At 46.5% G+C, this 19,131-nt stretch overlaps 1 protein-coding gene across 1 annotated transcript in view; it reads right to left on the reverse strand.

Annotated features, from left to right (window-relative positions):
• Positions 1-17,748, reverse strand: part of LOC126335902 (mucin-2-like) — a 35,081-nt gene extending 17,333 nt beyond the window's left edge. The window contains exon 1 of the mRNA XM_049999374.1: positions 17,268-17,748. Coding sequence (XP_049855331.1) covers positions 17,268-17,748 — 481 coding nt within the window. The remainder of the gene's footprint in view (positions 1-17,267) is intronic.
• Positions 17,749-19,131: the final 1,383 nt, after the last annotated feature.

Consider the following 19,131-nt stretch of genomic DNA (forward strand, 5'->3'; position numbering starts at 1 on the left):
AGTATGTGATCAATAGAGCTATCCAACTACCACTCTCTGAAGACACAAAATCCCCTTTCTAGGTAACATTTCACATCAGATTGCCAATGTCTTTGAACGAAAAGGCATAATCATATCCTTTAACATAGACAACAAGATCGGGCAGAAGTTACCCCACAACATCAGCACATGAAACCCACTTTATCACCCAAGTGTGTACGAAATTGAATGTTTGGGCTGACTGCTTCTACATAGGCCAGACAGGCAGATTATTTGAGATTAGATTCACAAAACACATGACAGCACTAAAAAACAAAAAATATCACATCAGCAATAGCCACCCACCTGCACGACACAAAACACCATGTTAACAACAAAAGTATCAACATCCTACATATCCAACCAAAAAACAGAAAACTAGAATCCTTTAAACGCACCGATTATACAAACACCAAACGAAACCTGAATCCATCTTAAATGACAAAAATGACAATATTTACAATAGTATCTCTGTTTTCAGCAACTGCCTACGTCATTAAAAATTGAAAAGCACAGGGACGCGCCACTCCCCCCCCTCTCCCCCCCCACACAACTAGATACTTATGGTAAATATTAGTATGTTAACCAAGACTGCCCCCGAGTTTGCAAGAGATTGACCTCATTTACTGATATATCATCATACCAGCAGCTTGTACCCCATGTCAGCTTTAAACTATATGTACATCAACTACTGGCACAAATTGCCCATCCATATTTTCAAGCATTAATCAATGTACTACCATAACCTTTATGCAGTTATTACATGTAACAGATACCTTAAGACCCCTTGCCTTGTAAAGTTTGCTCTCACACAATCACTCTTTTCACCCTCTCCCTCTCTAGCCTAAATTGTTATTTGTGTATAATTTTACCACTGTAGCCAATACGATTCTTGTTCATAAATTTTGTAACGCTTCACCTGATTGTACAAATGAGAATGAAGTTTAAGCTATTTTAACTTGTCAACCACCTGAAGTGTTTATTTCAATGACTGTATTCAACACCTCCAAATCCCTTAAAACATTTATTCTGTAATAATGTTGTTAGGGTGTATATTCTTTTACTTTGTGATAATGTTTTCTCTTCTGCTAAACAAAACATGCACCCAATAATCCGACAGCATATTTGTTTACAAAATATGACAGTGTACATGTGACATGTTACAACAGTGAAAGGAACTTGTAACCATTGGAGGTACTTATTTTTATGTTTACCGTTAGATACATATATTTAATTTTTTGTCAAAAGAAACCCAAAACCATGTTCTGAAATAGTGTTTTGTTTCTCCACTAGACAGTGCCACAAGTTCCTACAACACAACACAACACAACACAACACAACACAACACAACACAACAACACACACCACTGTTATTTCAGCCCTGTCAGCTGCGAACCACTATTTGAAGGTAACATTGTCAGGCATTTGCTCTTGAGATTTGTTAAACAATTCAAGAGCAGTTTCTTTACCGGGGCATTTAGCGCACAAACTCATCATGCAGACATAATTGTTAGTGTCACAGGACATTAAATCTAGTAACCCTTTGTAATTAACGTCATTGAGTTTTGCACCCAAATCATCAGTTTGATATTTTGATGATATAAACAAACATATGTACAGAGAGTGTTCCTGAGGAGGTGGCCAAAATACACCAATTAGGGCAAAGGACACAAAATTTTGAGCTTCCAATTTTGCATTCAGGATGGCATTTTTGAAAGCCACATAAAGTTCATTTAAAATTGACAGTGCTAGTTGTTTCTGCTTTGTTCTTTACCTCCACTTATAAGAACTCTTTTGCTATCTTGGCACATTCTGTTTTCGTCGTCTTCAAAAAAACTGCTGGATTTTTTTCAGTTTTTCATCACTTATATCTGCTCCTTTATTGTTTCCTAAAACTGGTAGAATGCCTTCCCCTTTCAGTAATTTTCAGGTTAGTTTAACCAAACAATCAGAAATGTTGGATTTGTGAACTATTTTTCTCTTTAGGTGTCACTGAACACGTACTTCTTAATTTCTCGATTAAGCTCAAATATATTCAGTTTCAGATGATTCTGGAATATACACTCCTGGAAATTGAAATAGGAACACAGTGAATTCATTGTCCCGGGAAGGGGAAACTTTATTGACACATTCCTGGGGTCAGATACATCACACGATCACATTGACAGAACCACAGGCACATAGACACAGGCAACAGAGCATGCACAATGTCGGCATTAGTACAGTGTATATCCACCTTTCGCAGCAATGCAGGCTGCTATTCTCCCATGGAGATGGTCGTAGAGATGCTGGATGTAGTCCTGTGGAACGGCTTGCCATGCCATTTCCACCTGGCACCTCAGTTGGACCAGCGTTCGTACTGGATGTGCAGACCGCATGAGATGACGCTTCATCCAGTCCCAAACATGCTCAATGGGGGACAGATCCGGAGATCTTGCTGGCCAGGGTAGTTGACTTACACCTTCTAGAGTACGTTGGGTGGCACGGGATACATGTGGACGTGCACTGTCCTGTTGGAACAGCAAGTTCCCTTGCCAGTCTAGGAATGGTAGAACGATGGGTTCGATGACGGTTTGGATGTACCGTGCACTATTCAGTGTCCCCTCGACGATCACCAGAGGTGTACGGCCAGTGTAGGAGATCGCTCCCCACACCATGATGCCGGGTGTTGGCCACGTGTGCCTCGGTCGTATGCAGTCCTGATTGTGGCGCTCACCTGCACAGCGTCAAACACGCATACGACCATCATTGGCACCAAGGCAGAAGCGACTCTCATCGCTGAAGATGACACGTCTCCATTCATCCCTCCATTCACGCCTGTCGCGACACCACTGGAGGCGGGCTGCACGATGTTGGGGCGTCAGCGGAAGACGGCCTAACGGTGTGCGGGACCGTAGCCCAGCTTCATGGAGACGGTTGCGAATGGTCCTCGCCGATACCCCAGGAGCAACAGGTGAGGTATGAGCGGCGGCTACTTGAAATTAGCGGAGGTTGAGGCCTGGTGGGTAACAGGAAGAGAGGATATATTGAAGGGCAAGTTCCCATCTCCAGAGTTCTGATAGGTTGGTGTTAGTGGGAAGTATCCAGATAACCCGGACGGTGTAACTCTGTGCCAAGATGTGCTGGCCATGAACCAAGGCATGTTTAGCCACAGGGTAATCCTCATTACCAACAAACACTGTCTGCCTGTGTCCATTCATGCGAATGGACAGTTTGTTGCTGGTCATTCCCACATAGAAAGCTTGACAGTGTAGGCAGGTCAGATGGTAAATCACGTGGGTGCTTTCACACGTGGCTCTGCCTTTGATAGTGTACACCTTCTGGGTTACAGGACTGGAGTAGGTGGTGGTGGGAGGATGCATGGGACAGGTTTTACACTGGGGGGCGGTTACAAGGGTAGGAGCCAGAGGGTAGGGAAGGTGGTTTGGGGATTTCATGGGAATGAACCAAGCTCTCTTCCCATTACCCACCAGGCCTAAACCTCTGCTAATTTCAAGGTGCCGCCGCTCATACCTCACCTGTCATTGCCTCTGTACTTCTGCCTTGACTGTGCCTGTGCCTGTGCGTGTGTGTGTGTGTGTGTGTGTGTGTGTGTGTGTGTGTGTGTGTGTGTGTGTGTGTGTGTGTGTGTGTATAACATACCAACACTTTCGTTTGGCAAGTTATATCATCTTTGTTTTTAGATATATTTTTCCCACTTGGAATGTTTCCCTTGCAGTTGGCATCTACAGTATTAATGCACGATTTCAAATTTTGTCTGAAATTTGTTGTACCTTGCTTTCAATAGCTGCTTTTCTTTTCCGCTACTCAATTTTTTATTTATTTTTGCAGCAGTAGGTACCTCTAACTTAGAACACACAAAACCCAATTTGCTAATTGCTTCCTCATTAGGAATACAAATATCATTAACAAGATTCATGACAAAAAATTTTGAGTAACTATTTGGGCACAGGGAATTTCCAGGAATCACATTAAGTTTCACTCGGTATGCTGTTTTATTCGCACTTAACAAGGACAAATGTTCAGGTTTTATTTGCCTCAAACCTTTAATAACTGGCTTCATATGAACATCAGGATGAAACAGCATTTTTTTCCCAAAAAATGTGATTGTACTTCAAAAAATATTTTTTCTTGTGAGATTCCCAAACTGATGATACAGAAGAACTTACTCATAATTTAAACAAAGTTTGTCCATCTTCATCAAAGTCATTAACATTTTTAAGTTTTTGAAACTTATACATAAACTGTTTTGTGACACACTTCACTTATGGTCTGTTCAATAATGCAATGTTCATCCATTTTACTGCATTCCAATTAATATTTCATATTTATTTATTACTAAATTTTAAAATTATTTTAGTTGATTAAAAACTGCAGTCACAACAAAAGCAAATAAAATATTCTATACCCTCAATGAAGTATGTACATCCACTCTGGCACAGGTTTCTGAACAGCCTGACTAGAACAATGTCACACCCAGCAAATGTGGTGGGAGTACACAGTTCACGTACAGACTTGTCACCCTATTTATTGAGTTCCTGTACACACTTATCTTGAGGAGTAAACTGGTGCACAAAACTGTAGCCTATTCAACAATGGAGAAATTTCACATGTTTATTACTCTACTTTTATCATTTTCAACTTGTAATAATGTGCTACTTAACTGAGAGTAAACCTAGATGTAAATGGACAAACTTTTTAACATAGAACTAAAGCAAAAGCTACTATGTTAAAATATTTTATTATTGAAATAAATAATATTAACTGAATATAGGGTGATAGTGTTAACTACAAACATGTTACAACTAAATTTTATTATGATGAAGCAAACTATTTAAATAGGCAACAACCATAAGATCAATTTGAGTGTAATGTGAATTATTTCCTCATTTTCAAAAACTCATTGTTCACAGTCGAATATAAATGTTGAAATTTTTACACTACTTTACTATCTTATAGGTGTACAAAATGTGCAAAAATAACATTTATATATTCAGCTTCACTAGAGATAACTAGTCCAAAACTTGACAAAAGATTTTTGAATTTCAAAAATTTATAAAAAATTAATGTAATATTTGTCAGTTTTCTTGCTCTAAATAAGGACAGTAGTTTATGATATCTAACCAGGGGAAAAAAATGCCCTATGATAAATCACTCCTTGGCTGTTATGTTTGGGTCTAAAAAACAGATTTGGTAAATTTTCAGTACCAACCTTTGGAGGTCATTTTTACTGTTTTTTTTGTTTTTTTTGTGTACCTTGGGTAATAAACAGTGTTGTAGATAAGACTTTTCTAAAAACAATCATATCAGATGCAATATTGTAGCTTAACCCATTGCAGACATATTCAAATTAATACTAGTGCAGCCAAAGTGAAAAACAGTCATGCGCTTACAAATAAAAATGGCTGCCATTCAGTAAAGGTGCAAGGTAATTAAAAAAAAAAACTGATTCAAACATCTCAATAATACGAAAATCACATATAAAAATCAAAAGATTTAAAAATGGTCAAGCAACCCTCTTGGATCACTTCGTATGGCATTCTTTACCATCTCTATCGCATTTTCAGATTTTTAGTCACTAGCAACCAGTTTCAGCTCTTTTCTCAGACCATCTTCAGGCTTTTCCCTGCCATTATTGCTGCTGGTGGTAGCAGACGAAGTGAGAGTCTTACTTCTACAGATCTCGCTCCATCTGCCACTACAACCAGCAGCCATAACGACAGAAGAGCCTGAAGATGGTCTGAGTAAAGGACTGAAACCGGTTGCTGGTTGGTTGGGTGTGGGATTGAAGAGACCAGACTGCTAAGGTCATCGGTCCCTTGTTCCACGATAAAATCACACGAAATAAAAACTGTCAGTCGTTAAAAACGGAGAACTGAGACAAGGGACGACAAAATACAAGAAAGACAGACAAAGACCAGACAAACGGAACTAAAATCACCCCGAGTGTGAAGGTGGTTGGCCGACCATGAAAATAAGGAAAAGCCAACCACCAAATGACATTAAAACCCACAGTTTAAAACCACAGGCCAAAGGCCCAAGTCAATACAGGAAATAAAAGGACAAACACTCAAATCATACGATAAAAACCCCCTGCCCGAATAAAACTCAACACGAGGTCCGCCATAGCAACGTCATCACATAAAAGGGCAGGGAGGGTAGCAGGCAGCGCAAACGTCTGCCTGAGTCCTGTTAAAAGCGGGCAGTCCACCAAAATGTGGACCACCGTCAGAGCTGCCCCGCAGCGACATAGCGGTGGGTCCTCCCGGCGCAACAGATGGCCGTGCGTCAGCCACGTGTGGCCAACGCGCAGCCGGCAGAGGACGACAGAGTCCTTCCGAGAGGCCCGCATGGAGGAGCGCCACACACCTGTCGTCTCCTTCACCGCCCGAAGTTTGTTGGGCGTGGGCAGGGTGCGCCACTCGTCACCCCAGGCACCAAGCACTTTCTGGCGCAAAAGCGACAGGAGATCACACTCCATAAGGCCGAGTTCCAGAGCCGGTGAACTCACTGCCTGTTTAGCCAGCGTGTCAACCCGCTCATTGCCCGGGATGCCGACATGACCTGGGGTCCAAACAAAGACCACGGAGCGGCCGCAAAGGGCAAGAGCATGGAGCGACTCGTGGATGGCCATCACCAGACGGGAACGAGGAAAGCACTGGTCAAGAGTTCGTAAACCACTCAGGGAGTCACTACAGATGGCAAAGGACTCACCTGAGCGGGAGCGGATATACTCTAGGGCGCGATAGATGGCAACCAACTCGGCAGTGTATACACCGTTCCCGGGTGCCAGCGACCGTTGCTCACAATGATCCTCTAGAGTAAGAGCGTAACCAGTGCGACCAGAGACCATCGAACCGTCGGTATAGGCCACGGCAGATCCGGGAAACTCGGCAAGGAGAGAAACAAAGCGGCGGCGGAGGGCCGGAGGAGGGACCGAGTCTTTCGGACCCTGTGCCAAATCCAGCCGAATGCATGGTCGGCGCACACACCAAGGGGGCAGACGGAGATTGGCCCGGAAAACAGGCGGGAGAGGAAAAAACTCAATCCCACACAGTAGAGCCCGGATGCGAACCGCGATCGTACACCCTGACCGGGGCCGCCTGTCTGGAAGATGGACGATCGAGTGCGGGAACAGGAGACGGTAGTTGGGATGCCCTGGCAAGCTACAAACGTGGGCAGCATAAGCGGCCAGAAGTCGGTCGCGACGGATCCCGCAATGGAAGAACACCAGAATCCACAAGTAAGCTGTCAACAGGGCTTGTCCGAAATGCTCCTGTGGCGAGTCAGATCCCGCAGTGATGGATGGGATCCAGCAATTGCAACGCTGATGGCGATGCCGAACCATAAGCCACACACCCATAATCAAGGCGGGACTGGATCAGCGCTTGATACAGCCGGAGAAGGGTGGACCGATCGGCACCCCATCCGGTGTGGCTAAGGCAACGGAGAGAGTTTAAATGCCGCCAGCATGTTTGTTTAAGCTGCCTAATATGAGGCAGCCAAGTCAACCAGGCATCAAATACCAGTCCCAAGAACCGATGCATCTCTACCACAGCAAGAGGTTCACCGTCAAGGTAAAGGCGTGGCTCAGGGTGAACCGTGCGACGCCGGCAGAAATGCATAATGCAGGTCTTAGCGGCCGAAAACTGGAAGCCGTGCGCTACAGCCCATGACTGCGCCTTGCGGATAGTGCCCTGCAGCTGGCGCTCAGCAACTGCAATGCCAGCGGAGCTGTAGTAGAGGCAGAAGTCGTCTGCATACAACGAAGCTGCGACGGACGATCCCACCGCCTCAGCGAGCCCATTGATCGCAATTAAAAACAGGGAGACACTGAGGACAGACCCCTGTGGGACCCCGTTCTCCTGGACCCGGGAGGAACTACGGGACACAGCAACTTGCACGCGGAAGGAACGAGACGACAGAAAATTCTGAATAAAAATCGGGAGCGGGCCCCTAAGACCCCACCCATGAAGTGTGGCCAGGATGTGATATCGCCAAGTCGTATCGTACGCCTTCCGCATGTCGAAGAAGACGGCAACCAGATGTTGGCGGCGTGCAAAGGCTGTACGGACGGCAGACTCTAGGGAGACCAGATTATCGACGGCAGAGCGGCCTTTACGGAACCCACCCTGAGATGGAGCCAAAAGGCCTCGAGACTCGAGGAGCCAACTCAACCTCCGGCTCACCATACGTTCTAGCAACTTGCAAAGAATGTTGGTGAGGCTTATGGGGCGGTAGCTGTCCACCTCCAGCGGGTTCTTGCCAGGTTTCAACACAGGGAGGACGATGCTTTCTCGCCATTGACACGGGAACACACCCTCAACCCAGATGTGGTTGAAAACATCTAGGAGGCGTCGCTGGCAATTCACTGAGAGGTGTTTCAGCATCTGGCTGTGGATGCGGTCTGGCTAAGGAGCCGTATCAGGGCAAGCAGATAGGGCACTCTGGAATTCCCAGTCACTGAAAGGAGCATTGTACGACTCCGCGTGGCGCGTGTGAAAGGAAAGCCTCCAACTTTCCAACCGCTCTTTCCGGGAGCGGAAGGCCAGTGGGTAATTCGTAGATGCGGAACACTGAGTAAAATGCGCTGCTAACCGGTCCGCAATCGTGTCGGAGTCAGTACACACCACTCCATTCAGCGAAAGCCCAGGGACAGAGACAGGCGGCCGATAGCCATGGAGTCGCCTAATCTTAGCCCAAACCTGCGATGCAGAGGTACGGACGCCAATGGTGGAAACATACCGTTCCCAGCACTCCTGCTTCCGTTGGCGAATAAGGTGTCGGGCACGGGCACAGAGCTGTTTAAAAACGATGAGGTTCTCCAAGGACGGGTGCCGCTTATGGCGTTGAAGAGCCCGCCGGCGATCTCTAATCGCCTCTGCGATCTCGGGCGCCCACCAAGGCACAGTCCTCCGCCGAGGGGACCCGGATGAACAGGGAATCGCAGATGCCGCCGCAGAAACGATGCCGGTGGTGACCGACTGAACCACCGCATCAATGGTGTCGGGGGAAGGAGGTGCGATAGTGGCGAGAGAGGAGAACAAGCCCCAATCAGCCTTATTCAGAGCCCATCTGGAGGGGCGTTCAGAAGAGTGATGCTGTGGTAGCGACAGAAAGATGGGGAAATGGTCACTACCACATAAGTCGTCATGGACACTCCAGTGGATGGCTGGTGAAAGTCCAGGGCTGCAGATAGAAAGGTCGATGGCCGAAAATGTGCCATGGACGACGCTGAAATGTGTCGGCTCTCCCGTGTTTAAGAGGCAGAGGTCAAGCTGCGAGAGAAGAGTCTCGACATCTCTACCCCGGCCAGTAACCGCGGCACTACCCCACAGGGGGTTATGGGCGTTAAAGTCGCCCAGTAACACAAAAGGAGAAGGCAGTCTGCTATCAATGCAGCCAACACATGACGCGAGACATCACCATCTGGCGGAAGATACAAACTGCAGACAGTAATAGGCTGAGGCGTCCACATCCTTACAGCGACAGCCTCTAAAGGTGTATGAAGAGGTACACATTCGCTGTAGACAGAGTTAAGGATGTAGACGCAGACTCCACCAGATACCCTCTCATAAGCTGCCCGATTCTTGTAATAACCCCGATACCCACGTAGGGCAGGGGTCCGCATTGCCGGAAACCAAGTTTCCTGTAGGGCAATGCAGAGGAAAGGGTGACTGCTGATGAGTTGGCGAAGCTCAGCAAGGTGGTGGAAAAAAGCGCTGCAGTTCCACTGGAGTATTGCTTTGTCCATGTCCGAAAAAGGCGTGAAGGGGCCGAGGAGGCAGATCACGCCATTGGGTCACCTGCTGCCACCGATGGAGGACCAGTACAATCTGCTTCCATGGTGTCTGAGGGTCCGGCGAGATCCGGGTCCTCAGCGGACGCCCGGATCTCCACCTTATCCTCGGACGCAGAGCCTGTAGGGAGCAGTGGGGTGGATGCCACAGCGTGGTCCTTGGCCTTAGAGGTCTTCTTCTTCGTCTTGTCTGTCTGGTCCTTGGGTTTCATTGGCTGGGAGGGCTCCAGCGAGTCAGTCTCCGGGACGGAGGAGGAGCGGGAAGCCCTGCGACCAGCCGCTGGTCTGCTTTTCTTCCATTGGCTGACGTCACCCTTCCCAGAGGCGGAAACCTGGGAAGGAAGGGACCCAAGGGACCCTTTCCGTGCTATTCGAGCCGGGGAAATTTGAGGCTTCCCCAGCTTAGAAGTGGGGACTGATGTCCCCAATGGTTGGGGGGTTGCTGCTCCTGAGGCAGGTAGTGCAGGAGCAGCAGGGAGTGAAGTGCCCCCCACCATCAAGGGGGCAGGTGTAGCATTCCGGCTCTGAGAGGTGGCAGTCTGAGGGAGAGCTAATGGGGCCATAACAGTAGTAGCCGCGGCGTAAGAGGCAGTCATTCGAACAGGATGGAGGCGTTCGAACTTCTGCCTGGCCTCAGTGTATGTCAGGCGGTCCAGGGTCTTATACTCCATGATCTTGCGCTCTTTCCGGAAGATCCTGCAGTCCAGCGAGCAAGGCGAGTGGTGCTCTCCGCAGTTTACACAGATGGGAGGCAGAGCACATGGAGTATCGGGATGTGATGGGCGTCCACAATCTCGACATGTGAGGCCGGAAGTACAGCGGGAAGACATATGCCCGAACTTCCAGCACTTAAAGCACCGCATCGGGGGAGGGATATATGGCCTGACGTCACAACGATAGACCATCACCTTGACCTTCTCAGGTAAAGTATCACCCTCGAAGGCCAAGATGAAGGCACCGGTGGCAACCTGCTTATCCCTTGGACCACGATGTACGCGCCGGACGAAGTGAACACCTCGCCGCTCTAAATTGGCGCGAAGCTCGTCATCGGACTGCAATAGAAGGTCCCGATGGAATATTATGCCCTGGACCATATTAAGACTCTTATGGGGCGTGATTGTAACCGGAACATCCCTCAGCTTGTTACAATCGAGTAACCGGCGGGACTGGGCGGAGGACGCCGATTTGATCAAAACCGAGCCCGAGCGCATTTTGGACAAGCCCTCCACTTCCCCGAACTTGTCCTCTAAGTGCTCGACGAAGAACTGAGGCTTCATGGATGTAAAGGATTCACCATCAGCTCTCGTACACACCAGGTAGCGGGGCGAGTATGGTGCGCTGGCATCCTTAGTCTTTCGTTCCTCCCATGGTGTAGCCAGGGAGGGGAACGATTTGGGGTCATATGTAGATGCGTTGTATTGAGCCCTGGAACGCTTAGAGACTGCTGGCGGCTGGTCGCCAGCAAGAGATATTGTACCACGCTTCATTGCAGGTCATCCGCCCTGATGCCACCTACTCCGACCAAGGGCCCTCCCCACGGGCGCCACCCAGCCTCAGCAACGACCACCTGGCAGGATGGCCATTGCCGGGAGTCCCAATGCCCCAAGGAGATAGGCATCTACTCCTTGGCATACGTGGGGAGTTAACGGCACTGGCATCAGCAGAGCGATCCCTGTGTAGTCAGGGGGCTACAACCAACACAACGGACTGGCTACCGTGCTGTCCAATATCGTCATTGGCGCCAAAAGCGACACAGCATAGCAGACTGCAATAAACTGCACCCAAGAACAAATCCACGCCCAAGAGATGGTAGGTGAGCGGGACTGCTAAGCGATGACGACAAACCTGGCTAGAGATGGTAATGCATGATGGACACATCGCTCCTTGTAAGGCACCCTTCCCCAATCGGCTCGCTCTTCGGAAAATTTAGAAGGATGGAGGTCAAACCCGTTAGGGAACCATCTCACAAGGCCAAAACGTTTGAGACTCCTTTTAGTCGCCTCTTACGACAGGCAGGAATACCGTGGGCCTATTCTTACCCCCGAACCCACAGGGGGGTGAAACCGGTTGCTAATGAATAAAAATCTGAAAAGGTAATCAAGATTGTTTTTATTTGATTTTTAGCATTTTATACCAATCACTGCTTTGCTCCAATTACAGAATGCTTTCTAAAAATTCCCCTTCGTATGGATTGACCTTTCTGCAATTCAAGCTGTGCTCTTAGGATCCTGCGTAACTACTTCTTTCGAGAAAAAAATGATGACCAATATTACATGCAAAAGCTTAGCTTTTGTTTTTGCTATACCGTATGTACATTAATTTATACCATAACTTTTCCTATTTGAGTTTGTGCTATTTAACAGTGATATTGATATTGGCTGACTACATCATGTGTGTCAGGCTGTGAATATCTGCTGTTATTAGCTCGCAAGATCATGTGATACGAGCTGTGACTGGCTGACAAAAGGTGCACTTCAATCTCAATTTCAGTGGTTCAGGAGTTAATGTGCTGCATTTGGTGAAATTCCTGATTATACTTTCATAATATGAAAAAAATGTGGTGTTATTGTTGCCACCCATCACGGCAACATCATGAGAAGTAAAATACCAGTGGTTAGAGATGTCAGAGCAATACCCTTTTTTATGATATGGAGGACAGAAAGAAGTTTCAAGAGAGGATAGGATTGAAACAAATCATCTGTTTCAGAAAGAAACTGAACAGCACAGTGTTAACAGGTGTTGAAAATTTTCAGAGATAACCAGAAATATTATATCCAGTTACATCTCAGATAGTGTGAAATGCCAGCTACCAGTATATTTGGTGGATCAGAATATTCTACAGCTGAGGGGCAAAATGGAAATGGTTGGCTGAAGAAAGTGCTAACCCACAAGAGCAGTTTTGAGCTATTGCTTGCTATATATTTGGTTACCTCTATAAATCTTAAATTGCAACAGAGTTACCTGTACATTCCTACAAATTGTTCTATCATTTGTTTAGTTATTCAATATGGTATATGCATTAGAAATTGTTGGACAATCCCAAAAATGTTTGTATTTGTAACATTGTTCCTACTTTTGTTGGTTAGCACTGTTTTCACCAAATTGAAGCTGCAAAACTTATGAGGGCAGATATGTGACTTCTTATGATGCATCTGAGAAGAACATACCTGAGTTGCTAAACCCAAAAATGAAAATGAAACTGTTACTGTAATAACCCCAAAACATTCATAAATTGGGTGAAAGAAAAGTGTAGCCATGTATCAGAAAATAAGGTTCAGTTTCTTCAGGAAGAAGTGTAAAAATGAGGTAAGATAATCATATTGTAATTTTTATTTTGGCCACCATTGTTTTCCAAAAATATGACCTACTTCTTAATTTTTACCTTCATATTACAGACATACATCAATAAACATGTACCTATATTGTCACTTCCTCTAGCATAAAACTGGTAGCCAACCCGCCACCCAGTCAGTATGTTCACTCCCTGATATCCTAATATGTCCATGGGAACAAAGACAACTGGCTGTCCAGCTTGATGGAGGTCAGAAAGAAGATACTGGATAGTCATGACTAATGGGTGAAGAGAGTAGCACAGGTCTACAGCCTGAAGGCTGCTCAGGGTGTCGCTGCAGATTAGAAGCATCTTTTTGGTGCTCGAACAAGCGTGGCTAAGGGATTGTTTGATGGCCACGAATTCAGCAGTGACGACACTGCATCCATTCGGCAGGGAGCATAGTGAACTGAACCTTGCATATGTATATGCAAAACCACTTTGTCCATCAACCTTTTAACCATCTGTGTATACCACTTCCAAACATGGAAACACATTGATGACAGCCAGGAACAGGTGGCGTAACAGTATGGGGTCAACTGAATCTTTTGGTCCAAAGGATAAATCAACAGATCCAAGGTAGGGTTTTACGCCATGGGGGCGTATGTGATTGCTCCCTGAAAAAAGGTGACAGTGGGTGAAGTTGGAGTTCAAAGCAGAGACACTTTACGTGAGCTGCAGTTGTGACCACAGTTCGGGGTCTCTAGGAAAATGGATACCGTAGTTTCGATGTTTGGGGAGCAACAAATGTGTATAGCATAACTCAATAGCTGTTGCTGGCAGCAGATCAGTAATGGAGGGACCCCAGCCCCTGCGAGTAGGCTGTTCCTCTTGCAAGTCAGACCCCACAGTGATGCACAACTGCCTGCAATACTGAGAGTGATCCTGAATCATACGCCACACTCCCATAATTGAGGCAGGACAAGATCTGGGCTTTGTACAACTGCAGAAAGATATTGCGGTTTGCACCCCAGGTGGCGTTACTGTGGCAGCGAAATGTATTTCAGTGTCGCCAGCACCTTTGCTTAAGTTGCCGGAAGTGGAGAAGCCAGACATCAAAGACATCAAGACCAGTTCCAGAAAACAATAATCTCCACCACATAGATCATCAAGATAAATTTCTGCTTGTGGATGAACAGTATGACATCAAGAGAAGTGCACAACACGAGTCTTGGCAGCTAAAAACTCAAAGCCAAGGAGAATGAAACTAAAGACACTTTGGTTGCTCCAAGATTGCTTATTACCACTCAAAAGAGAGGGACACTTCTAATACTGAGCCGTGAGGGACCGCATTCTCTTGGACATAGGTACTATGGGGAGCGCCAACTCTAACCCGGAAAGTACAGTGTGACAAGAAGTTTTTGACAAAAGTCATGTAAGGTAGCAAGGATGTGGTGTTGCCACATGGTGTCATAAGCCTTTAGTAGATCAAAGAAGACAGCAATAAGGTGTTGACATCATTTGAAAGCTGTCCAGATGTGCAGACTTCAGGCAAACTAAATTATTAGCCATGGAACAGCCTTGGCAAAAACTGCCCTGGGAAAGATCGAGAAGGTCCCCAGACACAAGGAGCCAATAAAGCTACCAGCTCACATTGCAAGGACAAACGTAAAAGTGCAACGAATAAAGAAGATGACAAAAACGATTTTATGGTAATAGGTGATTCTACAAGGGTCAGTCGAAAAGTAATGCCTCCTATTTTTGTTTCTACGTTTAATTGTCAGGAAATTTAAATGCAATTACATAGGTTGAAAACCACAACATTGAGGATCATTTTGTCATTTTTCAATGTAATCTCCGCCCATCTCTACAGTTTTGGTCCATCTTTGAACAAGGGCATGTATCCCAGCACGGTAAAAATCACAGCTCTGCTTCCTAAGCCATTGACGCACGGATGTTTTGACGGCCTCCTCATCTTCAAAATGAATCCCACAATGAGCTTCTTTTAGTGGCCCGAACAGATGGAAGTCTGATGGTGCCAGGTCAGGGCTGTATGGGGGATGAGGCAAAACTTCCCATCCAATGTTGACAATCTCGTCAGAGGTGTGACGACTGGTGTGTGGTCTTGCATTGTCATGCAAAAGAAGAACATCTGCCATTGATTTTGTTGGGCGAACTCGTTGAAGACGTGCTTTAAGTTTTTTGAGGGTTGTGACGTATTGAACAGAATTTATTGTGCATCCCTGCTCCAAAAAATCAACCAGAATCACACCCTCTGTATCCCAGAAAACTGTTGCCATAACTTTCCCTGCCGATCGCACAGTTTTGAATTTTTTCTTCCTCGGCGAGCTTGTGTGACGCCACTCCATTGACTGCCTCTTTGATTCGGGTTCAAAAAAATGCACCCATGTTTCGTCCCCGGTCACAATTTTTTTCAGAAACTCATCTCCCTCCAAACGGAAGTGCTGCAAGTGTTGGGAGGCTATTGTTTTCCTTGCCTCTTTATTCTGATCGGATAACGTTCTTGGAACCCACCGTGCACAAACTTTTGAGTACCCCAATTGTTTAATAATCATGATCACACTGCCTTTACTAAGAGAAATATTGCGACACACTTCATCTGCAGTCACCCGACGGTCACCACGAATGATGTCATCAACTTGCTGAATGTTGTGTGGAGTCACTGCACTTACCGGCCTGCCGCTCCGCTTTTCGTCAGTCAACGGTGTTTGCCCTTCAGCTTCCTTATAACGACGAACCCATCGTCTAACAGTGCTGACATCCACTGTCACAACACCATACACCTTCTTCAGTCTTTCATGAATGCGTGTGGGCGTTTCACCTTCTGCATTCAAGAATTCAATCACACAACGCTGTCTCAAACGAACATCGATGTCGGCCATCTTACAAACTTCTGCTGTGCTGCCACCTGTTGACACAGAAAGTTACTACTGCAGTGGATTGCAGAAGAAGGTTTGAGGAATGGCGCCAAATTCAAATTTTTCACTTAACTTAATTTTTTTAAGTAGAAAAAAAATGGGAGGCATTACTTTTTGACCGACCCTCGTATATTTAAAAATGTCATTGTGCGAGACTGCAAAATCGATGTTCGACCTGGAATTCGATCACATCATCTCAACAAACATTTTAAGAATGTAATGTATATGAAGAGAAGCATGGGCGAAACTGGTAACAAAACTTTAAGTTCTGACGATTACAGAGGTGTCTTAATCCACGTGGGCACAAACTCCATCCGCAATAACAGTGAGGAAGAAATCCTGAATGAAACACGAAATCTGATTAGATCAGCGAAAATTGTATACCCAACATCCAGGCTGGTAATTAGTGGAATTACTCACTGAAGATCGGTAAGTGATACATCAACAGGATAAATACTAGCACTAGGGAACAGTGCAACAGACTCGGTGCACTATTCATTGACCCAAACAAGTTCTTACACTACAAGTGTCTGGAAAAAGACGGCCTGCACTTAAATAGATTAGGCTCTGTGAACCTTAGTAAAATGTTCATAGATGTGTGTAAAATCCTAAGAAGCAAGGGAAACTAATTCATTCTGATAGGGGTGACAAAGAAAAAACTCAAACTGAAAATAAAAAGTTTAGGTACCAAACAAACGATGCACGTGAAATAACCAAAAGCAAAAATGATCTATTCATGCACTGGAATATAAATGGCTTAGGGACAGAATTACACAAATCGTAAATACACAAAAATCGACAAACTAAAAATTCTGCTTTCAGAATCTGTAAATATTTAAATAATCTGCCTAAACAAACAGAAGATAGTACAAAAGTATTAAATGGTATGAATTATTTTAAGGTAGCTGCTAGCTTTTGTAGAATAAGCAAATCTCGTGGATGCTCCTGCATTCATGTCAATTCTTCTGCAAGTTATACAGTAAGAGATAGTTTTAATTATTTAAATGAAGAGAGCATGTTTGAAAGTTGCTCTGTAGAACTAAGTGATCTCAACACACTGGTTATAGCAATCTACAGAATTCCTGGATGTGTGGTAACAAAAGTGTTTTCAGCCAAATTTGAATGCCTCCTACAAAAACTCCAGAAAGAAATTAAGAAAAAAGTTGACATGTGGAAAAATCGGGTCTACTGCCGGATGTGTGTCGCTCTGGCACAATATTTCGGACACATAACTCGTTGCCTTCTTCAGGTGCTACCTGAGACTGCCGTGTTGGAGGATCTTGTCCAGTATTTATGCCCAGAGGGCGCTGGGTGCTCTCTTTGCCGTCCGCACCCACCTGGCGCTGCTTATAATGTGTTGTCTCTTCCCCGGTGTTCCGTCGGATGTCTGCGCCCGACTTGGGCACCATCTCTGGCAGCTCTCTGAGGCCTGTCCTGTGACGGGTGTTTCGTACGTGATCCGTGCCCGCTTGGCACTGCTCCCAAGGTGTTGGCACATCCCTGGTGCTCCGACGGACGTCCGCGCCACCTAGTCCACCATCTGCAGTTGTGGCAGCTGTCTGAGGCCCGTCTTGCGTCGGGGGCTCTGTTCGCGGTTCGCGCCCACCTGGCGCTGCTTGTAAGTTTTTGTTTCTTTCCCAGTGCTCCCTCATACGTCCGCGCCCGAATTGGTCTCCATCGGTGGCAGCTCTCTGAAGCCTGTCCTTTGTTGGGCACTCCATTCGCGGTCCGCGCCCGCCTAGCACTGATCCTGCAGTGTTGGCACTTTCCTGGTGCTATGACAGTCGTCCATGCTCGGCTCGTCCATCATCTGCGGTTGTGGCGGCTGTCAGAGGCCCGTCCTGCGTCGAGAGTTGAGTTCGCGGTCCGCACCCGCCTGGCGCTACTCCTGCAGTGTTACTACTTCTTGAGGAGTTTGTTGGTTCATTTCGTTGAGCCCTAATAAGCTCCAGAGCCGGACTCCACGCCGAGCTGAGCTGATAACTGCTGTCTCGGTTTATTAGGTTGTCAGTGACCTTGATCTTGATGGCCTCCTTTATGACACTGTCCCAAAATCATGGTGTCTGTGTCACAATTTTGGTGTTGTTGTTGTCCATTGAGTGGCCGAGCTCCAGTCAGTGCTCCGCTATGGCAGATTTTGTTGCCTGTCCGAGTCTGGTGTGCCTCTGGTGTTCTTTGCACCTGACATCCACCGTCCTGGTTGTCTGGCCAATGTATGACTTTCCACACTGGCACAGGATGTTGTTTGCCTGGTTTATGTAGCCCAGGTCATCCTTCACACTCCCTAGCATGGTCCAAATTTTGGAAGGTGGACAGAAGATACTCTTTATATCATATTTTGAAAGAATTCTGCTGATATTTGCAGAAATAGGTCCATCATATGGCAGGTATGCCACCTCCTTCACCGCCTCTTGTGTACCCTGTGGTTGACTGGTAGTACAAAGTGCCCTTTGGATGTCTGTGGAGGAGTATCCATTTCTGCTGAACACCAGCTGTAGATGTTCTATCTCTGTGGCCAGACTTTCCTTATCTGACAGAGCTCGTGCCCTGTGAACTAATGTTTTCAAGACTCCATTCTTCTGTGCCGGATGGTGGCAGCTACTGGTTTGAAGATGAAGTCAGTGTGGGTGGGCTTACGATACACACTGTGCCCCAAAGTGCCATCTGCCTTACTCTTATCCAGGACAACCAAGAATGGGAGTTGTCCATCCTTCTCTAGCTCCATAGTAAATTGTATACTTGGGGGGGGGGGGGGGGGCGTGAATTTAGATGTTCCAAAAAGTCATCTAGCTTCTCCCTACAATGAGGCCGCACTTGCAGATGGTGGATTAGGCGGGCGCGGACGTCCGTCGGAGCTCCAGGGAAGTGCCAACACCTTGGGAGCAGCGCAAAGCGGGTGTGGACAATGAACGGAACGCCACATGCAGGTCTGGCTCCAGACAACGGCCACAGATGGTGGACGAGCCGGGCGCAGACGTCCGTGGGAGCACCAGGGAGGGGTAAAAACCTCAGGAGCAGCACCTGGCAGGCGCGGACCATGTACGGAACGCCCGACACAGGACAGGCCTCAGAGAGCTGCCACAGATGGCGCCCAAGTCAGGCGC

This window comes from Schistocerca gregaria, chromosome 2 (genome assembly GCF_023897955.1).
Source record: "Schistocerca gregaria isolate iqSchGreg1 chromosome 2, iqSchGreg1.2, whole genome shotgun sequence".
NCBI lineage: Eukaryota > Metazoa > Arthropoda > Insecta > Orthoptera > Acrididae > Schistocerca > Schistocerca gregaria.